At 46.9% G+C, this 26,646-nt stretch overlaps 2 protein-coding genes across 4 annotated transcripts in view; both read left to right on the forward strand.

Annotated features, from left to right (window-relative positions):
• The first annotated feature begins 4,315 nt into the window (after positions 1-4,315).
• On the forward strand, positions 4,316-17,980 carry LOC129679225 (uncharacterized). Its single transcript, XM_055610194.1, has 6 exons — positions 4,316-4,537; positions 4,759-4,882; positions 6,761-6,981; positions 7,553-7,623; positions 7,845-7,949; positions 17,806-17,980. Exons 1-6 carry the CDS (start codon positions 4,316-4,318, stop codon positions 17,978-17,980), a joined length of 918 nt encoding a protein of 305 aa, XP_055466169.1.
• Positions 17,981-20,882: 2,902 nt separating this feature from the next.
• The window catches only part of Ppil2 (peptidylprolyl isomerase like 2), a 25,371-nt gene continuing 19,607 nt past the window's right edge, over positions 20,883-26,646 (forward strand). For all 3 annotated transcript variants that reach the window (XM_055610230.1, XM_055610232.1, XM_055610229.1), the window contains exons 1-4: positions 20,883-20,964; positions 22,230-22,279; positions 25,470-25,515; positions 26,223-26,285. In XM_055610230.1, coding sequence (XP_055466205.1) covers positions 20,933-20,964; positions 22,230-22,279; positions 25,470-25,515; positions 26,223-26,285 — 191 coding nt within the window. In that variant the 5' untranslated portion in view covers positions 20,883-20,932. The remainder of the gene's footprint in view (positions 20,965-22,229; positions 22,280-25,469; positions 25,516-26,222; positions 26,286-26,646) is intronic.

Below are 26,646 nucleotides of genomic sequence, written 5' to 3' on the forward strand. Positions count from 1 at the left end.
AGATCGTGGCTCAGCTGCTAAGAGCTCTTCTAGAGGACCTGGGTTCTATTTCTAGCATCCATGTGGTGGTTCCCAATCCTCTGTAATTCTTGTTCCAGAGGATGGAACTCCTGACCTTTGTGGACAGTAGGCAAGTACATGGTAGCACAAATTTGCAGGCAAAGCACCCAAACACATAAGATTAAATTTAAAATAAAGTGCACAGTATAAGTCCTGGATATGGGAAACTAGCTCTGTTTCAAAAATATTCTCTCAAGCTGGGCACGGTGGCACAGGCCTGTAATTTCAGCACTTGAGGAGGTAGAGGCCGGTGGATCTCTGTGAATTCAAGGCCAGCCTGGTCTACAAATCCAGGACAACCAAGGCTACATAGAGAAACCTTGTGTCTAAAAACAACAAAAAAGTGGCTGGAGAGGTAGCTTAGAGGTTAAAGAGCACTGGCCTCTCTTCCAGAGCTCAGAGGTCCTGAGTTCAATTCCCAGCAACTACATGGTAGCTCATACCATCAGTAATGAGATTTGGTGCCCTTTGCCCTTTCCTGGCTTTTGCAAAAGTTTTTTTTTTTGTTTGTTTTGTTTTGTTTTTTTTCTCTTCCCCAACAAACACCGAGTACAGCTCCTCAGGTTCTGGGTACCAGGTCAGAGTCCAAAGAGGTCATTCAATCCACAAAGTGTTTCACAGTCTCAGGGACATCAGAGCATTTTCTTCCCTTGTGCCAGGGCCTCCCCAGCCCAGCTGGAGATTTCCTGATGACGACGACATTCTGAACTTGGACAGAAAGAGGTAAGGCCACGGTCTTTGAGTGACTGTCCCATCCAGAAGGAGTAATGAGCAAATTTCATACACCAAGCAGACAGAGGGCCCATTCAACCGCTGCTTTGGCTTGTGGCTCAGACACTTTCCTGGGATCTGTGTCCTCGCTAATTTGGTGACGGGCCCAAATAGACTGGCCCTCGTATTGTAGTGATACTTGCAGGGAAGCGAGCTGGGAAAAGGCGGGCAGAGAGCTCTTTTTCATGAGTTATGAATGAGGAGAAAGTGTTTGTAGAACTCCTTGTTAAAAACGGTGGAGCCAAAACTCGGGCGCCTGGCCAATCGCAGCTCGGAGACTATTTTGAAATCTTTCCAACAGCAGCCAATAGGTGTGCGGGAGGCGAAGCTTGGTGTGTGAGCAAGCCAATGAGGCTGGCGTTGTGCCTTGAGGCCTGGGGCTCAGTCCTCGGGACTGTCAGAGGGTTAAAGATGGAGCCCAGGGCGAGAGGGCGCCACGAGGTGCAGCGTTGTCCGTGTAGGACAGGGCCTCTGCTGACCAGGATCTCCCACTAATCTTCACCTTGTCCCCGCCGTGGAAACAAGGGGTGTGTCTCCACGTGAGTAGCTGGTCTGAGGGGATGGGTGCCGCTAGGTTAGCGAACTCCCGGCGGGAAGCCCTGGTTCTGCTCCTCCCGGCAGGAGACTGTTAGAACAGAATGCAAAACTCATATTGGGGGAACGGACCAAGGACCCGGTGTGAGGCTCCGAGGGCCTCACCTGCTACGGATGAACCACCCCTCTTATTCTAGAAGGAGCTCCAGGCTGAAGCCGGGTGCAAGGTGAACACAGGTCCCTCTCCTTTGTGTGTGAGGCCCCTCAGGTGCTCACCCTTCAGCTCTCTCCTGGGAGTGTCTGACGGATTCAGAATTGTGTTGGGTAAAGTTTAGGTGCCCTAAAGTTCCTAAGACCCGAGGACTGCATCCTGGCTGGAATCCCTGTTGTGCTCCTAATCTTGGCGGTTGAACTTCCCCGCAGGCAGTGAGGTTGATGGATCGCCCGCTGGCCGCAGATGCTCTGACGAGGTTGCACTACTGTGCTCTGAGAAGCAGTGCAATGATACTGTCAAAGCATCCGGGACCAGCCTCATAGAACACCCCCTCACCTGCAATTCCTTCTCTCCCCTCTTGTCAGTCTTGGCCCCTCAAACCTGCGGACCCTTCCCTCCCCCTGCTCATTTTACGTTCTTCTCCATGGAAACGTGGGATTCTAGCCAGGCCTGTGTCAGAGGGCACCCTTTGCCCAGGCCGAGGCTCCGCCCAGGTGGACATGCTTTCTAGCTCTGAGATCCCAACCCGGAGAGGAACCAGGCTTGCTGGACACTCTTTCCCTGTTGCACTACTGTGGCCACCGGGAAGCAGTGCAATGATGAAAGGGCATCCACCAGGTTCTGCCCACCTGCACACTCCCCATTCACTCCCCAGCTGAGAAACCTGAGGTGCCGAAGGGTAAGTGCTTGGATTTCATTCATGGTGCGGAGCTGGATGAGTCCATCTGAGAGAATAAGGTGGATGCTGGGAATCATATTCCAAGGCTGGAACTAGTACAAAGGGGAGACCCCAGATCTGAAAAGGCTCTAGTTTCAAGCTCTTAGCTCCCAGGTGAAGATAGGAGAGTCCGCACCAGGCATGGGGGCGCTCACCTTTAACAGATACCTCTTTGCATGGATAAAGGTCTGTATATCTTGCTTGGCCTTGATTGCCATGGGCAGAACAGCATTCAGCCTTCCCTGAATGCCTGAAGATAACTAAAGAGGAGAGGGAATGCCCTCACACCAGGGCATTCATTACCTTGGGGTTCAGCAGGAGTGCACCAACTCCCTGGGATGGATGGATGGATGGATGGACTTGAAATAGGAAGCCTCCAGAGGTGGCCCACAAACCATGCCTGCTAGCTTCTTTCCAGGAAGGTATGTGCTGAGCAGGAGGGATGTCTGCTTTAGGCGGGGCTGGAGCTGAAGTTTGAAGGACGCCTGATCCCGCCTGTGCCTGCAGCGTTACCGTTAGCATCAAAACCCAGCAAGAAGCTGGGGATGGAGGCCCATGCATTTGAACCCAGTACTGGGCAGGCATGGGTAGATGGATCTCTGTGAATTCGAGCACAACCTGGTCTGCAAAGCAAGTTCCAGGACAGCCAGAGTTACAACAGTGAGACCCTGTTTCAAGGCACTCTTGCCCCTTTAGAAACAAAGGGAAACCTAGTGAGAGGTGGTCAGGCCTGTCTCTTTGAGAGGAAGCCTAGGCTTCCAGATTCGCTTTTGGGAGTGGCCTTCACTCCGGGTTAAGAAAATCTCACCTCAACCTTACTCTAGCTCCATAACACTAACACCCACAGGGCCACTGTTCTGATAACAACATGAGTCTCGGGCCTGACGGAGGGCTTTGGTGGGCAAGAAGCAGCTGGCATCCACCCCCCTTAGTGGCTAGGGTAGATGTGGGCCAGCAGCTGTTGGTTGCAGCAGATCTGTCCTGAGACGTGCAGGGACCCTTACTTGGATAGATCTTGGGCCTGGAGCTCAGGGGTGTTCTGGGCCTCCCAGGGTTCAGGTTGGCCAGGTCACTTCTGTGAGTTTGAATGGGGAAGATTGTTCAAGAGGCAAGGTGAAAGCAACCTTCAGAAATGTAGCAGAGGGGCCAGAGAGAGGACAAAGGCTGGGAATAAGGCTCAGGAGTAAAACACTTGCCTACTATGCATAAGGTCCTGGGCTCAATCCCTACAGAATAGTGAGGGAGGACTGGGGGACCCAAGACACAAGAGGGCATCAGGGCATTCTAGGCATATAGCAAAGAAGTGGTCACGGGTCCAGGCATGCAGTCCTACACCTTGAATCCCACCATTTGGGAGGCAGAGGCGGGCAGAGCTCCAGACCAGTCCGATCTACAGTGATTTCCAGTATAGCCGGAACTACACGGTGAGGCCTTGTCTCAGAAAAGAGTGATGTGTGCATTGCTGTAGAGTAGGATAGGAAACTGAAAGGGTGCTAAAGCCCTTTGAGGGCAGAAAGAAGTCCTTTTGGATATTGTCTTAGTGAACTGGAAGCTAGATTCAATTATCAGGGCAGGGTGGGGAGGGTCCTGCAAACTGGGAGAGGGCTCTGTGCCTTGGAACAAAGAGGACCCTGGCTCACGAAGATCAAAATTCCGAAGGCACCTCTCTGCCTTCAGAGGTCACGGAGGTGGGAGGGGGCCTGGAGGGGTTGAAGCTCGTGAGCGCGCATGCCTGGAGAGGTGGGCATTGTCACGTGTGCTTGTGCTGGCCCCGCCCCCTCGCTCCGCGGGCACTCCCTGGGGAAGGCTGGGAGGGGGCGGGTAGTCTGGGGACCTGGAGTCTGCACTGCGGCTGTAGGGAGAGAGTGGGTGCGTCCTGTAGCCCCTGCCCAATGGGCTCCCGTCACCTTTTGGGACCTCAGTCCTAGCCCTCGGGAGGGTCCCCGTCCCGAGAGCCCTGCCCCGACGGTCGCTCCGCCTCCAAGCAGCATCGGCCCACCACCAGCAGTCCATCTCGAATGGAAGTCCTAGACGAGTTCGACAGCGAATTCCCCCAGAGTGTGACCTTCTGCCAGCTCATCTCAGAGGACGACTTCGAGAGGCAAGCGGCGACCTACACGGAGCGCGCGCTGCGCCGCCTCTTCCGCAGCCTGGACCGCAACCCAGCGCTGGCGGAGAGGGTCGTGCGCAAGGGCAAGCAGACGGAGATCGAGCAGCGCGGGTTCTTCTCCGGCCTCTGGGTGCGGGCTCCGCCTACCCTTTCTTAGGGCGGGTTTTCGATGGTGGGACTTTGGCTGAGGGATGAATAGTGGGGAGGTTGTGGCGACCGGGGTGGTTGGTGGGTGGGAAGGAGATGGTGCTGAAGGGTTTCTTTTTTTGAAGCCAAGGATGCCAAGCCTGGGAATGGAGCAGGCAGGCGACTCTCCTCTAGTTTCCCGGCTTTCCTCAATAATTATTGCAGGCGAAGTTTGTCTGTGCTGTCCAGGGGGAACTGAACCAGTGCAACAGCATGGGTGCCCTGGAGATGCACCAGCGCCTGGAACACCTGAAGAGGCGCATCCACCGTGTGCACCTGTATTCCCAGGGTGAGGTTCAGCTTCTGAAGGTGCAAATCCTTGGGACACTGAGCCCGGGGCAGCCACTCCCTCTCCCATTTCCACTCATCACATTGCAGTGAATGTCAAGCTCAGGTCGGTGACATCTTAGGTGCAAGTAAGGTGCCCGCTTCTACCCTCCACGCTGAATTTGCCTCTTTCGGATGAGATTTAATGAAGAACAGGAAAGAGGGCCTGGGACGGAAAGGGAGAAAGGAAGATAAACCTCCTTGCAAGATTAGCTAATTTAGAGGCTAACTCTACTGCGGTGTGACAAGGCAGACGCTTTTAATGTGTCTTAATTAAAACAATATCTATTTATTGGGCTGGAGAGATGGCTCAGAGGTTAAGAGCACTGGCTGCTCTTCCAAAGGTCCTGAATTCAATCCCCAGCAACCCCATGGTGGCTCACAACCACCTGTAATGAGATCTGGTGCCCTCTTCTGGCCTACAGGCATAACATATACATAATAAATTAATTTTTTTTTTAAAGATAAAAACAGTATTTATTTGAGACAGGGTCTCATTCTCAAGTCCTGCTGGCCTCGGAATCATAGAGATCTGCCTGCAAAGAGTGCTGGGATTAAAGGTGTGTGCCACCACACCTGGTTCTAAAACAAAATATTGTGTGTGAGTGTGTATGTACATGAGTATGTGTATGTGAGTGCGTGTAAGGCACACATGGAGGTCAGAGGATGACCTACAGGAGTGGGATCTGGACATCCAACTCAGGGTGTCAGGCTTACATAGCAAGTGCTTTTACCCAGTGAGCCATCTTGCTGGCCCTTAATGTTTTATCCTCTCTCTCTCTTCCTTTTTCTTTTACTTTTTTAAGGCAGGGTCTCACTATATAACTCTGGCCAACCTGGAATTAATTCACTGTGTACACCAGGCTGGCCTCAAACCCAGAGACCCACCTACCTGGGACTGAAGACATGGGCTGCCATGCCTGGCTCTCCGCTCTCATCCTTCACTTTTATGTTTTGACATGAGGTCTCTGACTGAACCTGAAGCCCTGATTTGGGTAGGCTGTCTGTCTAGGGAGCTTCAGAAATCTGTATCCATCCCCAGAGTGTGATTACAGGTGTGTACTGCTATGCCTGTGAGTAATGGGAGTCTGAACTCAGATCTTTATGCTTGTGATGTAAGTACTTTACCAACGGAGCCAGCTCCTTATCCCCACCCCCAAGGACATGTACCTCTGAGTTGGGTTTAGGCTGAGACCTCACAGTCTGGGGCCTGGATATCTTTGCTGCTTTGGCGGACTCAGTCTTCCCCAGTCCTTGACTGGGAGGCCACAGGTTAGCTGACAGGCCTGGCTTGCTTCATCGCTCCCTTTAAAATTCTACACTTAATGTTAGACATCTTGGCATGGATTCTGCCTTTTTTATGCAGATGGGATATGGCTCTGCAAGAGGCAAAAGTAGGGCTGATATGACTCTGTGAGCAGAACTCTTGCCCAGCTCACATGAAGTCCTGAGGTTGATCCTAAGAACCACGTTAGACTGTTGGCATACATACCAACAACCTGGAGGTTGGAGACAGAAAGATCCCAGGTATAAGGGGATCCTCAGCTGCAGCTGAAGGCGAGCCTCGTATATGTAAGAGCCTATTGACAGAGGGAAGGAGGCGGAGAGTGATGTGGCAGGCATTGAAAGAGAGATTGATTTTGAATCCTTCCTCTAAGGTACTGGGTAGCTGGTGAGAGATAATTGCCTGCTTGGCACCTGTCATTGTTGCCATAGATATTGTTCCTGGATTTTTCAAAAAGCCTGAAAAGGCTTTTCCTTGGCTGGAGAGACATTATGAAACCCTTGTGTTACTCTGCTTGGACCCTATTGCCAGTACTCACTGTAGTATTTGATGCAGATGCCAAGAAGAGGAGGAAGAAGCCAAAAACAAAGAAACAAGATCCCATGCTCTTTCGAGACCGGTCCACCTCCCCATGCCTGCCACCAGCCCTGTTACCACTGCCGCTGCCACCGCCGCCTCCACCTGTTACCACCATGGCCTCTGTAGTGGCCGCATCACCCTCCGTCTACACTATGCCCAGGGTCTTTGGCCCCTTCCCTCCAGTGACTAGCAAGCCGGTCAGTGGGAACTTTGCTCTACTCTAGGTGGTCCTGGGAGGGCAGGTTCTGTGCATCTGTTCTGCCTACAGCAGTGGTTCTTAGGTTTACCTCTTAGGTTTACCTCTGCAGAAAGGCTCCCCTCAGACAGGCTTTGGCTATGGCTTAGCAGTAGGTCAAACAGATCAAAGGGGGCTGCCCTGGCCAAGGGCCACAGTGGAGGTGAAAGGCACAAAGCTCCACTCTTGTCCTCTATAAGCCAGTAATCTAGGTACACTTGGGATGCCCCTAAGAATGAGAGGAAAACTGCAGACTTTCCTCACATCTTCATCCTTGTCCCCATTCCTGGCTGTCATGGTGTCACTCCTAACTCTGCCCCTGTGTGTACATTGGGGCTTCTTTCTCACTTCAGATCCCCCTTCTCCAGCAGCCCTCCCCTTCCCTGTACCTTGTCTCAGGGTTAGGACTTCCTCAGTTGCCAGCCACCATCTTCTCTGTATCTCTGAAATCAACTCTTGCTTCCCATATAAGGACTGCTTTTCTGTATGGAGCAGCTTCCACTCTGTCCTGAGATCTCCTTTGTTTCTTGTAGATGGAGAAGCTGGATATTTCAAGGTCTGAAGTGAAATTAAGCTGGAATGGTGTTTCATCAACTTCAAAGAGGTGGAAGGGATTTACTCAGCTTGAAAGACACAGAAAACATTTGGGGGCCATCTTGAATGCCAGATTTGATGGTTGTTCTGTCCCAGCCTCTTAATTCTCACAATTTTGGGTGGTGATAGTATTCTGTGCTGAGGGAGAGTCTAGACTCTAATGGGGTCAGTGCTGAAGCTGTGAGTGAGCCCAAGGTCAACATCCTGTTTCATTTCTTTCATATCTTACAGTCACATGGTTGATCTGACCCCCTTGGTTCTCAACCCTGGAGGCTTCCATTTCTCGTATTTGGCAGGACACAGTGCACACAAGCTCCATTGCCCTGGCTTCACGTGGTGAGTATCTGTATGTCTCCAACTTTGACCCCAGTGCTCTGGTCCAGTGCCACTATTCTTGCCTCTGAAAGGCACCGTGGTAGTGTGCTCAAGGGCAGAAGGGACCCCTGGTCATGATATTTCTTTCATGCTCAGAATCTCACCTGTAATCAGTGTTTGCAATGGTAGAAGACATCAGTGATTGGCCAACCCAGGCCCAACAGAAAGGAGACAGCTAAGAGGTAGCCTTGGAATTGTTGTATTGCAAAGCAGGGTTCACCAAATGTGTGTTGTTAAAACTTATTTGTAGAGCTAGAGATGTAGCTTTGTAATCGTACCACTCGGGGACCAGAAATTCAAGGTCATCTCTGTGCATGTAGTCATCGTGAGGCAGCCTCAGCTGCATGAGACCCTTTTCAAGGGGGAATCACTTCTCTCTGCACTGCCTAGTCATCCTTTCCTAAACTACTGACAACTGCTGGTGTGGGGGGTGTGTGTGTGTGTGCCCACTTGAGTGTGTGCACCTGTGTGAGTGTGTGCTTGGGTGCACGTCGGAGCATGAATATGCATGTGCGCATGCATCTGTGCTTGAGCACGTGCCTGGTGCTGTCTGTCTGTGCTGATTTTGGTCTGTGCGCATGTATATGGAGACCAGAAATGAATGTTGGAGGAAAATAACTGTTTCTCACAGAACGTTTACCTGAAGGGACTTGCAGACAAGCAAACCTTTAAGAAATCTCTTAGGCTTCTTTATAGCTGAGTGATGTACACCCTATATTTCTGGATTGGGTGCCAACTCGTATTGGCAAGGTTTTAGGGGACACCTCTTCTCAACTATGGAAGCCTTACCAAGTTCTTTGTGTGTGCGTTAGAGAGAGAGAGAGCGAGAGACAGTGAGAGAGAGAGTTTATTGTTGAGAATGGAATCCAGGGCTTTGCTTATGGGCGCGTGCTCTACCATTGAGCCCCACTCCAGCTCTAGTTTAGTTTTTAACTCTTAACTTGAGATCAATTCATGTGGCATGTGACCCGCACACTTAGTGTGCCCAGGGCAGGGGTTATCAGTCACTTTGCTGTTGCTGTGTTAAAACATCATGGTCAAGGCAACTTAAAAACGGAAAGGTTTATTTGGGGTTCCAGAGAGGTGAGAGTCTATTGCCATTACAGCAGAGAGGATGGCAGAAGGTAGGCAAGCATGGCGTGGGAGCAGCTGAGGGCTTAGGTCCTCATTTCCAAGCAGGAAGCGAAGAGTACAGTGTGGACGGCAGAAGACTTCTGAAATCCCAAACCTGCCTGTGATACACCTTTTAGTCCTTCCTAAACAGGTCCACCACCTGGGGATCAAATATTCAAACATATGAGCCTCTGGGCTCGTTCAAGCCACCAGAGTTCCATCGGTGGGGAAAGGCATTTGCTACCAAGCCTGGATGACCTGAGTTTGGTCCCTGAGAAAAGGGATCATGGTGGAAGGTGAGAACTAACTCGTGCAGGCTGTCCTTTGAGTGTCACACGAATGCCATGGCACACTTGCTCGCACGGAATTAATTTTCTAGAGGCCTTCAGAATGGTCAGTGTTGAACATACTGTCGTAGGCTTCCCCTACTGTACAGCCTCAGCAAAACTAGGCTATATCTCCAACTTGGAGTTGGGTTATTTACCTTTATATCTTGAAAGTTGGGAAAGCATCAGAATCCATTATATTGTAGGTGCCCCGGCTTTAAGAGGTTTGTGCTGTGAGACCTAATATCCCAGTGAGATTGTCTAAACCAACACATCTTAAGGGCTGATGTTCCTTCCATGTGTGCTGTGACTGTGACAGGATCAAGTGTGCTTTCCTTATTGAGGAACAGAAAATTGTGAGTGTTGAAGGACAAGCACAGAGTCAGAAAATGCAAGAAATATGAGGTTTTTAAAAATAATAAAATTTTTTTTAAAAAAGTTAAGGCTTCCTCTATGGGGAGAAAATCCAATTCTATGGATTTTTTTTGTTCATTTTTTAAGACAGGGTCTTCACTATGTAACCCTGTCTGGCCTAAAACTTGAGCAGGCTGGCCCTGAACTCAAAAAGATCTGCATGCCTCTGCTTCCCGAGTGCTTGGGATTAAAGGTATATCCACTGGGACATTGAGTTGCCTGGCAATTTAGTGGATTTTTATATATTCATAAATTGTGCAACCATCACCCACTAATTTTAGAACATTTTTATCCTCTCAGAAGATAACACAGAAGGTGAAACAAGAGGAGAGAGAAAGGAGAGAGAGGGGGAGGGGAAGGGGTAGGGAAGACGTAGAGAGGCAGTTTTATAAATCATTTCTTCACAGGGAAAAATACTTTCAGATCATTGGTACAGGATTTACTTACATATGGCTGGAAATAACTGCTCATCACCCTCTGTCAGTAGGAAAATGCAAATCAAACCTACATCGTGGTTACACATTCTATCGACTCAGGAGCTGCGGTTAAGCAAGAATGACATGTTAAGGGTTTGGAGACTTGCAGAGCATGCTGTGATAGCTGGTCATAGCTTACACATGCAGGCTGGTCTTACAGGCCAGTCTTACTTGAATTTACCATCCTCCTGCCTCAACCCCCTTCAGGATGGGTCTCCAGTGTGTAGCACTAGGCTTTGTTCCGATGGTTGATCCTGACTGTCAGCCTCACTGGGCAGGAGAATAGGAAGGTATACATCTAGCTTTGTGATGGCATTTCTAAAGATGACTAGGTCTTAAGGGTTCTCAATGATTTGATCCAGTGGAGCTAAGACTTTCATAGACTGTTGAAAAGTGGAGAAACTGTGGAAGAAAGGATCTCCTGGCGGTAGCGAGTCACTGGGACAGTCTCTTACGTCAAGTTCTTGGCACTCCTCGCTTCATGGCTGGGGTGAACAGTTTTCTTCTCCCAGTTGCTTTGTTGTGATGTTTCTCCCTTGCCCTGTGTCTGAAAGCCATGGAATTAGCAGATCCTAGACCAAAGCCTCTAAAATTATGAGCCAAAATAAGCTCCCCCCCTTTTATTTTGAGATGGGGATCATGTTATGTAGCCCTGGCTGGTCTGAAACTCTTGGAGATCTGCCTGCCTCTGCCTCCCAAATATTAAGTGTGTGGCCTACAAATTTTTCCCGTTAAATAATTTCTCTTAGGTCTTTGTCAGTGACAAAATGCCTAACACTGGTGAAGTGTAAATAGTTTCACCACGTGTGAATATCATCATGGCAGTTCCTCGGATGTTAAGCATAGAGTTTTAGCATAGCTCGGTAATCCCAGCTGTGTGTGTATCTTCCCTCAGAAGAACTGAAAAAAGATGCTTGCACGTGAGTATTTTTTACAGCATACAAATATGGAAATTATCTACCTGTTGTCATTTTAAAATTGTTTTTGTTTTTTGAATAATAATAATAAGAATTTGAATAAGAATAATCCTGTCTCAAAAAACAAAAATAAAATGAACAACAACAACAACAAAAAAAACAAAACACCAAAACAACCCACAAACAACAAAATACTATATGACTATATGTATCTAGACTAGGTTAATTTCAAGAGACACAAAAAAATAGACTAGTAGGTGGCTGAAGAGGTGAGTAGGAGCGGTTGCTTCTGGGTACAGAGTTTCTGTTTTGAGTGACATTCCAGAGTCACAGTGTCTTCTGTATGTGAATACCTCTTAATTGCATGCCGAAAATGGCGTGTGTGCTCAGTGACAGTGTGCTTGGATGCACGCACCCCCAGTATTCTAAGAGAAATGCTTAAAATGGTAAGATTGGGGACTTGGCTCCCACATAAAAGCCAGGCATAGTGGCACACATTTGTAATGTCAGTGCTGGGGATAGAGTTAAGATGCCTGGAGGGTTGGAGAGATGGCTCAGAGCACTGGCTTTTCTTCCACAGGTCCTGAGTTCAATTCGTACATCCACATGGTGGCTCCCAACCATCTATAGTGAGGTCTAGTGCCCTCTGCTGGTGTTTCATGCACACATGCAGGCAGAACACTGTATAATAGATAAATAGATGCTGTGTGATAAATACGCAAGCAAACAAATAAATCTTTAGAAGAAGAAGAAAGAAGGTGGCCATCCCTGGAGCTTGCTGGCTGTGTCTAGTTGAACCAGAAAGCTCCCAGCCCAGTGAGATATCAAAAAAAAATGAGACACTGAAAAAACAAGAGCCAAATATGGTAGCACAAGCCTTTCATCCCTTTGGGAGGCAGATGCAGGCAAGGTTAGCCTGGTCTACAGAGTGAGTTCTAGGGTAGCCAGGGCTGCACAGAGAAACCTTGTCTCCAGAAAGTCAAAAAAGGACTACAGACGTTGACCTCTGGCCTCTACACACACACACACACACACACACACACACACACACACACACACACATAAGCACGTGTGCAAGCATGCACATGCGCACAAAAAGGTAAGTTTCGCTCTGCGGGTGAGGCTGCTGACCTGAATAGGAATCTCCTGAACTCACATAAAAGGAAGCCGGATGGAACGGATGTAAAGCAAGAGTGCCTGTGGAAGGCCTGCAACTGCGGTGCTGCTCTGCGGAGGACAGGGGCCAGCCAGCCTGGTTTACGTAGCAGCGAAGAGACCCCGTCATAAGCAGGTCAGAATGATGAGAGCCGACACCTGAAAATTATCCTCTGACTTCCACACACTCAACTGTTCGTACCTGCACCGCCACCTAAATATCTCCAGAGCTGTGAGTGATGGCGTGCGCTTCTGGTGAAGGGAATATTGCTTGAGCTCAGCAGTTTGAGGCCAGCCTAGGCAACACAGGTAGATAATGTTAAAAAAAAAAAAAAAAAAAGGAAAAGCATGACAGTTTACGCCTGTAATCCCTGTGCCTGAGAGGCCTCACAGGTGGATTGCTGCGAGTTCAAAGCTAGCCTGGACTACAGAAGGAGACTTTGTTTCAAAAATAAATAAAAACGAAGACAGGTGTGGTGGCATGTATCTTTAATCCCAGCACTGGGCTGACAAAGGAGGATCTCTGAGTTTGAGGCCGATCTGCTCTTCACAGTTCTAGGACAGCCAGGGCAACAGAGAGACCTTGCCTCAAAACAATAAAAAAAAAGAAGTAAATGAAATTTGCAGCATCCCTTAGTTGCCATCCCCAGCACCACTCTACTTTATCTCCTTATAAATTGCCTATTCTGGCCTCAAAATATGGCCTTTTGTGTCTGGTTTCATCTGGGCTTCTTCTGTGTGTGGTGCATGTGCGTAAGACAGGTGGACATCAGGCGTCTTATCACTCTTTTCCTTTTTCTAATTTTAAGATTATTTTTGTTTTGTAAATGTGAGGGTTTTTTTTTTTTTTTTTTTTTTTTTTTTTGCCAGCATACATGCCTGTGCATGTATGTGCCTGGTGCCCCCCAACATAGGTCAGAAAGGATACAGTATCCCTAGAAGTGGTCACAGATAGCTGTGAGCTACCGTGCTTGTGCGGAAACTGACCCAGGCCCTCTGAGAGTGCCGAGCCATCTCTCTAGCCACCTTCATCTCATTTTTTTGAGATGAGGTTCTCCCACTGAGACTCTGCCTGTCTAGTTGGCCTGTGAGCCTGGCTGGTGTCACCCTGTGACAGATGCATGTGGCTGTGCCCAGCTTTCAGATGGGCTCTGGGGATCAGAACTCAGGTCCCCATGTTTGCACAGCAGGCATTGCGCTGTGAACCGTCTCTCCAGCTCCTGCTCCTGTATTATCATCTGTGCATTAGTTATGGCTACTAGAAATAAGGACATTATCAAAGGGAAGGGTTTCAGTGAGGTCATAATGCTTTTACTTGAGTAGGCGTCTAGATCGTACAGTAACTTTGATGTACATATAATTACACTGTGTTATATACATATGTATATACACGTGTCTATAAACTTTTTTTGCAGTGTTGGTGATGGAACCCAGGACCTCACACAGTCTCGGCAAGTACTCTACGACCCACTTACGTTCAGAATTTGTTTACTGTTTTGAGAAACTGCCCATACTCTAAAAGTAGCCTCATAGAGTCCCGTTCGAGATAGATGGGAGATTCCTTCTTTTTCCATAAGCTAGCAACACTTTATTCTCATGAAAACATTCAACATTATGTGTGTGTGAGCTTGTGTAGGTGTGCATGTATACCCCAGTGTCCCTGGGGCATGCATGTGAATGTCCGAGGACAGCTTGCGAAGAGTTAGCTCTCTCCCTGTAATACATAGGCTCTAGGAATTAGACATTTCTTCTTCTCTTCCTCCTCCTCCTTCCTTCCTTCTTGACAAGGCCTTGCTGTGTAGCCCTGCTAGCCTGAAATTTGCTAGGTGGACCAGGGTGGTCTTAAATTTTTTTTGCATTCCTTCTAACCCTGGCTCCAAGTGCTAGGACTTTGGAGCCAGGGTCTCAGTATTTTGCTCTGCTGGTCTGGAACTCACTATGTAAATCAGGCTTGAATTCCCAGAGATCTGCCTGCATCTGTCTCCTAAGTAGTAGGATTAAAGGCATGCATCGCCACTGCCTGGCTACAGCCATATTTTAAATAAATAAAAGTGGGAGGATGGCTGGTTCAGTGAGGAGAGCTGCTTGACACCGAGCCTGGTGACCTGAGTTTGATTCACGTGGCGGAAGGAGAGAACCGACTGTCCTCCAACCATTGAGCGCATGTGTAGTGCCCCACGATGAATCAGTGTAATGCAACCTGACACTTCACTGTAAGCTGCCCAGGCCAGCCTTGAACATCTAGGCTTAAGCAATGCCCCCATCTCAGCCTCCTGAACAGCTTGGGTTTTATCACACAGCCTCAGGAGTAGCTTTCTTAAAGAGCAGCCCAGTGGCTGTGAATAGGTCTCACTGTAGATCTGATTTACCTTTTTCTTTCTTCTTGTCTGTCTGTCTATCTATCTATCTATCTATCTATCTATCTATCTATCTATCTATCTTTCCTTGTTTTTTGAGTCAGGCTTTTTCTTTGTAGCCCTGGCTACATTTTTGATGGCCAATGATGCTGAATCATTTTCCTGAATCTACTTATGATTTGTATGTCTTTGGGTAATGTGTATTTAAATTCTTTGTCTATTTCTTGTGTTTTATTTCCCCCCGCCCCTGATTAAAATTTTTTTAAAAATTACTTTAATTATGTGTATCAGCATGTGAGTACAGGTACCGCTGTACTTGTAGAGAGGCTGGAGGCATTGGATCTCTTGGAGCTGGTGGTACAGATGGTTGTGAGCCACCATGTGGGTCTGAGAATTGAACTGCAGTCCGTTGTTAGCCCTTAAGTCATTTTTCCAGTCCACTTTTTCTGGATTTAAAAAAATTTTTTTTTTCATTTTTGTTATTTCTTTGGGGGTGGGGTTCAAGATGGCCTTCGCTGTCCTGGACTCGCTTTATAGACAAGGCTGGCCTCGAGCTCACAGATATCTGCCTGCCTCTGGCTCCTGGAGTACTGGGATGACAGGTGTGTGCCACTGTGCCCAGCTCTTGTTATTTCTTGTGCCAAGGGCTCCTTGTTTATCCCTGGCTGTCCTGGAACTCACTACATAGACTAGGCCAGCCTTAGACTCACAGAGATCTACCTGCCTCTGCCTCCGGAGTGCTGGGGTTAAAGGTGTGCCCCATTACAGTGGCTAGATTTTTAAACTCTTATGTGTCTGTGTCTCCATGTGGTGTGTGGATTTGAGTGCAGGTGCCTGCAGAGGTGAGAAGAGGCCACTGGGTCCTCTAAGTCACCTGACTCGGGTCCACTGCAAGTCAGTACATGAGTCAGCACTCCAGCCCTGCTTCTTGATGTTGATAACGACTTTTTATAGGAAGGACACAAGTCTTTGATAAAATGCTATTTACAAATATCTTCTCCCATTCTTTTTACTTTGAAATGCAAAGTCCTGGGCTTTGCGTTACTTTTTGTTGTTGATGTTCTGAGGCAGAGTCTCACTGTGTAGTCCTCTCCATTTGACCTCAAACATTCAGTCCTTGAGCCTCAGTTTTCCTTCCTGAGTGCTGGGAGTATAGGTTTGTGCAGGCATAACCGAGTCTTTTGTCATCGTAGGGTTTCAGATAACCTGGCTGGTCTCCAACTTGGCTATGTAGCTGAGCTTTTAGCCCTAAACCCCTGATCCTCTTACCTCCGCTTTCCTGGCATGGTAAAGGTGTGCACATCATGCCCAGCTTAGTCTTTTTTAATGACTGTCTTTTCAAAATAAGTCATGAACTCTTAAAGTTCTCAAATTCGATGAATTGGTTTCTGAGGCTGATTGACATCTTGGAAACTGCCTCCAAAGCAAAAGTCTTTTTAACCTACTACAGAGCTACAGCCTCAACCCTCTCTTTGCTTTCTGACTGAGGATCCCACTAAGTTGATCAAGCTAACCTTGAACTCATGATCTTCCTGTCTCAGCCTTCCTGGAAGTGCAATAATCATGGAATTATGTACCCTCAAAGAGAGAGGCCTTATGAGTCTTAAACTTTTTGTTAGGTTCATGGAGAAAAGACACTTCTATGAAACTTTATGGTATCAGTTGAAAAGGGGGAAATATGGCTGTGCACAGTGGCACACACCATTCTAACTCTGGAGTAGCAGTGGCAGGCAGAACTCTGTGAGTTTGAAAACAGCTTGATCTACATAGTGAGCTCCAAGCCACCCAGGGCAGCCTAGTGACATCCTGTCTTTAAACCAAACCAAAACAAAAAAAAAGCACCACTACCACCACCAACAAAAATATCCCACAAGGAAGAAATATGAATCCAGGCATGATGATACTTGTCTTTAATTCTAGCACTCATGAGGCCGAGGCAGGGATATTACTAAAAGTTTGTGGTCAGCCTGCTCAAGAAAGAAAGTTCTAGAAATCCAGGCCAAGCAAAGCTATGAGGGGTATTATAATGAGACCCTCTCTCATAAAAAAAAAAAAAAAAAAAAAAAAAAAAAAGGTCTAGAAAGAAAAATAAGCATTCATGTAGTTATGGAATATTATATGGCTAGTCAAATTATACATAGTTTGTATGGCTTTTCTTGGGGGGATTTAAGCAAAATCTGTTCCTCTTAGATAATATGCTGCTGACAGATCAAGGAAATGATTCCACGCACATTTAGCTTGGTGAAGTAGTGTTTGTTGTGGTTACTTACAGGAGTGAGGGAACTTAGTCATTGGCATCACTGCAGACCTCACCCCAGTATGGCGTGGTGAGGACTCATGGAGTTCCTTGCACAACTCTCAGAGTTCTTTCCCTCAGCAATTTATTGCTTATCCCTCAGCAAATCTTTTTTATTTTTGTTAGTTTTTGGAATTTTCTTGAGTTTGATGAGCTTCTCTTCAGGAGAAAAATGTTTCAATCTTAAAGGAAATTGCTACAAATACGTGGTCACAAAAATGATACCCAGAATGAAAGTGTTAGGACGATGTGGATCATGGGAAGCTGGGAACACATGCTACAAACATGTATTCACAAGATGATGCCCAACAGGAAGAGTTAGGAAATAGCTATGGATCCAATGGAAAGGGCTTGAGAGGATGGGCAGGCAGGTGGCTGAGTACAGGCGCCTTCCTCTAACTGGGAGGCTGAGGCAGGAAGATTGCTGCAAATTTAGATCTGGACTACCCAGTCCCAAAAACAAAAAGAAAAGAAAAAAAAAAAAACTGAAAGGCATTGGGACATTTCTCCGCCTTTAAGCTGCCGTAGGGCAGTCCACTGGTGGTTTTTACTGCCCTCTGTCATTCAGAGGCCTGTGTCAGGTTGTCTACACTTGTAAACAGTGCTGGCGTGCACAACACCGAGCAGACCCCAAGGGGGGGCTTTCTAGAAGCGCAGCCATCCTGGGCGACCCCCTGTAGCCTGTGACTATTACACGTATGTCTGGCAGCCCTGTGGGCTAGTGTCCTACGTCGTGGGCATATGTTGGCCATCTCTCCCGCAGGACGACGGCCTGTAGTGGACCATCCAACACCGATGAGACTCCATCTCCTGTTGTGAAAACTTCCATCTTCACTCCGCCTGTTCTACTCAAGTTCCAGCCCGTGCCTAGACCTAAAGATGATTCAAAGAATGACCCTGGCAGTGCAGAGTCCACCCCTGTCAAGAAGAGCCAGTAACCTCTTCCACACAGACCATGCCCCAGGAATGAATAAAATTCTCAGAGAGGTGCATCCTGGTGTTGAGCTGTCCGGGACTTTCATGTCCTCTCTGAGCTTCCATTTGAAACAAGTAGAGTACAGCAACTTGAGCTCCCAGCTAAAGGTTGCATATAATATGTATAGTATGCGTTCAGCCAGTGATGGTGGCATGCACCTTTATTTCCAGCACTTGGGAGGCAAGAGGCAGTCGGGTTTGAAGCTAGCGTGGTCTAAGAGAGGGAGTTCTAGGACAGCCAGGACGACACAGAGAAACCCTGCCTCAAATCCCACTGCCCTTTGTATTTAAGTCAGTACCAAGGTCAGTCCCTTACTTGCACTCCAAGCAATTCCATCATGTTTGAGAGAAGAGGGTGGGAAATATTGTGGTTTTCCTTTCCCTGACTTGTAAGTATACTATATTTTCACTACATGTGTTCTCTATTGTAGTTGTTTGTTTTGTTTTTTTGAGACAGGATTTCTCCACGTAGCCTTGGCTGTCCTGGACTTGCTTTGTGGCCCACGCTGGCCTTGAACTCACAGAGATCCACCTGCCTCTGCTTCCCTGAGTGCTGGGATTACAGCATGAGCCACTGTGCCCAGCTCTACATGTGTTCTTTAAACAAGCCTTGTTTGGTGGGTGTTTTTATTTGGAGAAGAAATGAGTGAGTTTCAGAAATGTGATTCTCATTGTGACCTCACATGCTGGCCTTAGAAGCTGTTCTCCATGTAAGATGTCAGTCATTACAGGACATTAGCAGAAATACTGAGTCATGAAGGATGACCATACCTTGCTTGGGACCATAGATAATAAAAATCAGAACATAGGCAAAATTACTCTGATAAACTATGAGAGAGAGAGAGAGAGAGGAGTGGGGTGTCCAGGAAAGATTACTTTTTCTTCTCTTTTTACTAATTTGTTGGAGACAAGGTCTGACTGTATATTTCTGGTTTGCCTGTTATTTGCTATGTACACCAGGATGTGCTAGAACTCACAGAGATTAACCAGCCTTTGCCTCCCAAGTGCTGGTATTTTGTTTGTTTGTTTTGTTTTTGAGACAGGGCCTCTCTACTAGCTGTATAGATCAGGCTGTCCTCAAACTCATAGAGCTCTGCTTGCCCACTGAACAAGAGTAGAGACCATTGACCCAAAATTTTCAGTTGAATTAAGCAAGCTTTATTTTATGGTCGATGGAGCTATCTCCCTAAAGTGGGGTTTGAGAGAATAGTCTCAAACATAGGAGAATTTAAAAAAAAAAATGATTTTTTTTTTAATGTGCCTTTTTGTTTTGCCTGCATATATGAGGGTATCACCCAGAGCTTGGATTACACACAGCTGCAAACTACCATGTGGATGCTGGGAATTGAACCCTGGGCCTCTGGAAGCTCTGCAAGAGCAGTCAGTGCTCTTTAACCACTTCTTTAACCATTTCTCAAGCCCCAAGATTTCTTCTTTTTTCAGGAGATGTTTCTCCGTAGCCTTAGCTGTCCTGGACTCACTTTGTAGACTAGGCTGGCCTCTCTGAGCGATGGGATCAAAGGTGTGCGCCTCCATGCCTAGCTCTGAGAATTTTTTTTTTTTTTTAACCACAAGGCTATCGGGTTTCCAATGTTTTATGACACTGTAGGAATTTGGCAGGACATTTTAAAATAATTTGGTTGAACATCAAAGTGGAGATTTGGAACAGAGGACAGGGAGATTGAAAATTCTTTGATCAGATGTGTAGACAAGAACTTGACTGCTGGAGAGGTGGTTTAGAGGTTAAGAACAGTGTCTGCTCTTCCAGAGGTCCTGAGTTCAATTCCCAGTAACCACACGGTGGCTCATAACCATCTATAATGAGATCCAGTGCCCTCTTCTGGAGTGCAGGCAGGCAGAACACTGTATATATAATTTAAAAAAATCTAATAAAAGGACTTTACATGTAGTTAGTCAACTGCCAGTGATTTGACTTTGGGAGAGTGTAAGTGGTGTTTAAAACCACAAGCTTAAGTTGGGCAGTAGTGACGGAGAGGCAGGTGATCTCTAAGTTCGAGGCCAGCCTGGTCTTAAAAAAACCAAAGAGAAAGAACGCACAACAAACCCACAAGCTTAGTGGGCTGGAGAGGTGGCTCAGTGAGTAAGAACACTGGCTGCTCTTCCAAAGGACGTTCAGTCAATTCCTGGCACCCACATGGCAGCTCACAACCATCCGTAATTCCAGTTTCATGGGATCCAACACCCTCAGACAAAACACCTATGCAGGCAAAACATCAATGCACATAAGAAATATAAACAGCAAGGTTAGGCTGGAGAGTTGGCGTAGCTGCATAAGCTGTGTAAAAGCTGCGTAAGCCTGGCAAGGAGAACCAACTCCTCAAACTTGTCATCTGAGCATACACTCCACTTTAAAAAGGAAACTCCGGACAAACTCGCCAGGGCCTTGAGTGTAGACAGGAGACCCAGACCAAGGATCTGGCCCCAGGGAAGGAAGCAGAAAGGGTATACGAGACCAGGGAGTGCTTGATTACCTGCCACCTGATGGGTCTGGAGGGCATGGGGACCGAGTGAGAGAGAGGAGTTGGGTACAGTGGAATGGACACGGTTATGAAGAAGGGTCAAAAGACTGAAGGCCTTCAGATATAAGGGAGGGCAAGTCTGAGCGAGTCTGGCTAGCACAGCATGGAGTGGACAAAGTAGCCGGACAGTGGCTAGAAGTCTTAGAGAAGTCGGGACGGCGGCCGGTGGGAAACAGGAAAAATGGATTCTACTAAAAGCCTCAGTCCCGCCAAGTGGCCCGGCCAGCACGTACCCTGGGCACCTGGAAACTACAGTTCCCAGAACGCCTACTTCCAACTTCCGGCACCCGGTGAGTCGAGCTCCGGAAGTAGTTGAGAGAGCGGAGGCGCCAGAGTCTGAGAGTCGGCTGCGGCGGTTTCGGGTTTACCTTCACCATGGGGAAGCGACAGCACCAGAAAGACAAGATGTAAGTTGGGTCGCACCTCTCGTCTCAGCTGTCGCCGTCCTGAAGGTCTCAGCTCTCGCAGGCGCCGCGTTGTCCCTCAGCGCGGCCTCCGCGGGTCAGGGCGTTCTGCTGGCCGGACTCTCTTCTGGGGTTTGCCCCTACCGCCCTCCGTTTCTGCCCGCGAGCTTTGCCCGAAAGTTGGTTGTCCTGCATAGCCAGGCCGCTTACACACTGGCCTTCTGCTCAAGACTAGCGGGCCGTCCTCCACGTTCCTCTCCATTTGCTACCGTACTTGTCTGTTTTCTGTAACTAGTGTAGTCGTTCTCCCCGCCTCAGCCCCAGACCGCTTGCAAGGAAGGGTACCTTTGATTTCTGTATTGCCAAATCTAGTGTTCAGCTTTCAGTCTTTGGGCTTCTTCCCTTTCCTAAGCCGGCCCTTAGTGGGATCTTTCATGCGTTTTGCTTTTTAATCTGCGTCAGTCATCTCTCTTTTTTCATTCTTTTTTGCTGGGCTTCCCCTCCCCTGGTCCCAAACCTCATGGCTATCGCCTTAATTTCTGTTCCCTGGCTGATCTGTTCTAGTCGTCTGAGTTGATCTCTCTCGCGTGCACTGTCAGCTGTTTCACTTAGTTCTTTGCTTGGAAAACTTACAGCTTTCTCAAAATTAGTATGCCTAAAAGGGAACTCTTGGTCATTTTAACACGTAAGCCTGCAGTGTGCCTGTCCTGTCCTAGTGGTTACATATTAAGTCCCTGATTTACTATATGTAATCGGAAGACAATCCCCACAGTGGACAGTAACACAGTAGAAACCTGCACACAGCGACTGGAGCTATGTTAGATCATGTTTGGGTCCCAGCAGCGTCATCACACGTAAGGCAAATATAGAGTGCTTTCCATGATCTTTAAGACTCGTTTGTGGCTCAGCCACCGCCCTGTCTGTCTGCTGCCACATACCTCATGACGCTCTCCTCCAGTATCTCCTTTCTGGAACACATCCAGCTTGTCCTGCCTCCAACCTCAAAAACTGTTATTCCTGCAAAGGGCTCCCCCAGACCTCAGTATGCCCGACTCTTTCTCCCTTGCAGATCTAGAAATCCAGTTCACTTCCTTCAGGGAAAGGCACTACTGATGTTTATGTATCTTTGTTTTCTGTGCTTATTTATGTGCCTGACACTGAAGATGTTTGACGTGCCCTTGGCAAGTGAGTGACAGTTCTGGCATAAGTTACTTCTGTAGCCTGTCTTCTCTGTGATGTGAACTAGAAATATCCTCTGTTTTCCTCAGGTACATCACTTGTGCTGAGTACACTCACTTCTATGGTGGCAGGAAGCCAGGTAAGGGGGTGCTGGTGGTCTGAGGAATGCTGTCTGTAGGAATGCCTGCATGTATGTCTGTGTGAGGGTGCCAGATCCCCTGGAATTGGAGTTACAGACAGTTAGGAGCGGCAATGTGGGTCCTGGGAATTGAACCTGGGTCCTCTGGAGGAGCAGCCAATGCTCTTAACTGATAAGTTGTCTCTCCAGCCTCATAAATATATATATATAATTTTTTCTTTTTAAAGGTAGTCTTTTTATATAGCTCAGGCTGGTCTTTTTTTGATGTTTGTTGTAATTTTTAAAAAATTTATTTACTTTTTTATTAATTACAGTTTATTCACTTTGTATCTCAGCTGTAGCCCTCTCCCTCATCCCCTCCCAATCTCATCCTCCCTCCCTCTTCTTCTCCTATGCCCCTTATCAGGCTGGTCTTGAACTCAAGATCTTTCTGCTTTTGCCTTCCCAGTGCTGGAATTATAGGCATGTGCCACTGTGCCCAGCCATAGTCACAGCTGTAATGTTAGTAAAGAATGTGTGCTTTAAAAATAATTCTGTTTGGGGTGGGGAGGGAAGATGGGACTGGGAGGGGAGGAGGGATGGGGCTACAACAAGGATGTAAAGTAAATTAAAAAATAAGTAAAAATTAAATAATTCTTTGGGGCTGGGTGTTGGTGGCACATGCCTTTGATTCAGCATTCGGGAGGCAGAGGCAGGTGGGTCTCTGAGTTTGAGGCCAGCCTGGTCTACAGAACGACTTTCAGTACAGCCAAGGCTACATGGGGAAACCCTGTCTTGAAAAAACAAAAAGAAAAAAAAAATTCTATGAGCCAGGCAGTGGTGGCATACATCTTTGATTCAGCGCTCAGGAGGCAGAGGCAGGTGGGTCTCTGAGTTCAAGCCCAGCCTAGTCTACAGAGTGAGTTCCAGGTCAGTCGGGCCTGCCCTGAGAAACCATGTTTCAAAAAACCGGAGGGGGGAAATCTATACTTTGCTCAGCCCATTTGAAGACACCTGTTTTTGAACCCGTGTCCTGGTGCCTGCATGCTAGGCAAACACTTTTCTCCAGGTCAGGAATATGTGGTTTTTTTCTTGTGTTTTAGGAATTTTGAAATGCTGGAGATCAAATCCAGGGCCTTGCATATGCTAAGCAAACGTTCCACCACTGAGCTACAGCTACAGTCACTCTTAAGAAAGGCTTTTTTGAAAAATGTAAAACTTTATTATTGTATATATGAGCGCAGGTGTGGGTATGCCATGATCCCTATGTGGATGTCAGAGGAGGCCAACATCATAGACTTGGCTCTCCCATCTTTTTGTAGGTCCCAGGAATTGAACTCAGGTGGTCAGGTTTACATGGCAAGAGCCTTTATCCACTGACTCATCTTGCTGGCCCTCTGAGGGTTTTTGTTTTGCTTTGCTTTGTAGCTCAGGCTAGCCTATACTGTGTACTCCAGACAAACCTTGAACTTGAGATTCTCTTCTGTCAACTTCTTGAATACTAGGATTACAGGCATGGTACTTTTATTCTTGCTTTAAAGATTCCCTTACTTGATGTATGAGTGTTAGTCTGCATATATACGCACCCGGCTGTGTCTGCCCTGGGAGGCCAGGAGAGGCACTGGAGCCCCTGGAACTGGAGTGATACTGTGAGCCACCACGTGGATGCTGGGAATTAAACATGGATTCTCTGAAAGAGCAGCCAGTGCTCTTAAGCACTGCGCCATCTCTAGCTCTTTGATTCGTGTTATGATAATATCAAAAGAGTCTGTGTGAAGCCAGGGTTAGAGGTTCATGTCTTTAATCCTAGGACAGCCAGAGCACACAAAGAAACCCTGTCTCAAAAAAGCAAACAGAAAGGTTCTCCATGTGTGTATGTATGAGTGTGTGTGGGGGGGTGCACGGGTGTTTGGAAGCTGGAGGTTGACATTGGGTGTCTTCCTCTGTTGATTATCCATCTTCAAAAAAAGTAATGTTTTTCATATCATTTTGCATTATATTTTATAAGGCTTGTTTATATGTATGTGTGAATTTGTATGAGTATATGACACATACATGTGGGTGCCCTGGAGGCCAGAAGAGAGTGGGTGCTGTGAACCCGGCCCTGGTTGTCCATAAGAACATCAAGTGTTTTTAACCTCTGAGCTATTTCTCCAGCCCATTGTTTGTTTGTTTGTTTGTTTTCAAAACAGGATCCCTATGTGGCCTTGGCTGTCCTGAAACTCACTATGTAAATCAAACTGGCCTTGAACTCACAGACATTCACCTGCCTCTGCATCCAGCTGCTGGGATTAAAGGTGTGCTTCACTGCCCAGCCTGCCTCTTGTGGAGACAGGGTCTGTCATAAACCTCAAGCTCACTGATGGGCTGGTTTGTCGGTCAGTTTTTTCTGTTTCTACCTACAGTGAAGTACACTCTTAGCCACTGAGCCACTTCTCTAGCACCTATTTTTATTATTTTTAGGTGAGAGAGTGAGTGAATGAGAGAGAGACTGTGTGTGTGTGTGTGTGTGTGTGTGTGTGTGTGTGTTTGTATGTGTGTGTATCTATGTGTGTGCTGACACCTGCCCTTAGAGGTTCTCTGGTGAGTTTCAGGCAGTTGTGAGCCACCTATGTGGGTGTTCAAAACTAAATTCAGGTCTTCTGCAAGAGTGGGATGCCAAACCACCTTTCTAGGCCCCCACCAAAAAGGTTTTTCCCCTTCTTTGTGTAGCCCTGGCTGTCCTGGAACTCTCTGTAGACCAGGCTGGCCTCAAACTCAGAGATCTGGCCTCTGCCTCCAGAGTGCTGTGATTAAAGGTGTGTGCCACCACTGTCAGCAGCTACCAAAAGATTGTTAATATAGGCCAGAAGGTATAGCTCAATCATACACCTAGCATGTAGTGTATACAAGGCCCTGAGTTCGATCTCCAGCGACACATAACATTCTTCTCTCTCGAAACAGCAGCAGCAAAAGATTTAATCCATAGTAATGTAGATTTTTGTTGTTGTTGTTTTGTTTTTGGTTTTTGAAACAGGGTTTCTGGGTGTAACAGTCCTAGCTGTTTGGAACTTGATTTGTAGACCAGAGACCCACCTGCCTTGGCCTCCCAAGCGCTGGGATCAAAGGTGTGTGCCACCACACCTGGCAAACTAATGTAGTTTTAATGGTAGGCATACATAGATGAAATATTTCCAAATAAGTTTTCTGTGTTTTATTTCATTTTAAACAGAAACAACACAGACAGCTTTTCGCCGCTTACCTTTTGATCACTGCAGGTAAAATCTTTAAAGCCTTCTGTTTTCTTTTGGTTAAGTATCATTTCTCCCAAATTATGTGTGTGTGTTTTAAGGTAGGGTCTTTTAACTCTGTAGCTTGGGCTGGCCTTGAACTCTTAATTCTCTTACTGTTACCTCCCAAGTATTAGGCTGTCATACCTGGGTCTGGAGTATATTTGCATAGATTTTTGCATAGACAGTTGATCATGCTTGATCTGAAAAATTCAAAATTTAAAATATTCCCAAATTCAAAACTCTTTGAAGCCTGATGTGATACTAAGAAAGTTAAAATTTGGAGCGTTTTGAATTTTCAGTTTAGGAATGTTCGACCTGTGCCATTTGTGTGAGCTTGACCCTTTGAGATACATGCAGGGATTTTTCTGTGCTTCTCAAGATAACACTGAACTGGGAGAAAGTGGCTCAGCCATGAGGACAGTGTATGAGTATTTCCTGCTTATTGTGTCTGTGTTTACCAGTTTTACTTTTTAGCTTCATTCATACCTTCTGAGGTTGGCTAGACCCTATTGTTAACCTATTTTATGGCTGAGAGGATTAGTGCTTAGAAGAGACAGTGCCCTGTTTTTAGTGGTTTGGTATCAGGGCCAGAAGGTACTGGAACTGTTGGGAAGGTTGTGGGAACCATAGAATGCTCAATACGCCTATTGAGCCTGGTCAATAAGCTGACCAGGAATTTCTTTCTTTTTCAGTCTCTCTCTGCAGCCTTTTGTCTACCCAGTCTGCACCCCGGAAGGTATCGTTTTTGACTTGCTGTGAGTTTCTTCTTGAATTTTTAATTTTTTTTTCTATTTAATTTAGACATTTTATTGCAAGGTAGAGTATTTTTACAGACAACACATAGTGACTAATATTAAATGTACCTCTAGCCTTATGTATGTGCATATATAATATGCATGTATAGTACAACAAAAATATATTTTGTAAGTGTAACATAATTCAGATCTGTGAAATAAAGGTGCACACTTGAATAAAAGCAGTTTCCTTGAAGTTTACCTCTATTTAACCTTCCTCTACTGCATGAACTAACAAGAAGTATTCAAAAGTACTATACAAACTAGTTATCCCTATCTATCTATCTATCTATCTATCTATCTATCTATCTATCTATCTATC

This window comes from Psammomys obesus, unplaced genomic scaffold (assembly GCF_907164565.1).
Source record: "Psammomys obesus unplaced genomic scaffold, mPsaObe1.curated_primary_1811, whole genome shotgun sequence".
Taxonomy (NCBI): Eukaryota; Metazoa; Chordata; class Mammalia; order Rodentia; family Muridae; genus Psammomys; species Psammomys obesus.

What these genes read in the sequence shown, in the direction of transcription:
- LOC129679225 (XM_055610194.1), top strand. Translation starts at nt 4,316, where the DNA reads ATGGAAGTCCTAGACGAGTTCGACAGCGAATTCCCCCAGAGTGTGACC. An exon ending in GTTTCATCAACTTCAAAGAG is followed by an intron (nt 7,624 to 7,844) that starts GTGGAAGGGATT and finishes CATATCTTACAG; the next exon opens with TCACATGGTTGATCTGACCC. An exon ending in CATTGCCCTGGCTTCACGTG is followed by an intron (nt 7,950 to 17,805) that starts GTGAGTATCTGT and finishes TCTCTCCCGCAG; the next exon opens with GACGACGGCCTGTAGTGGAC.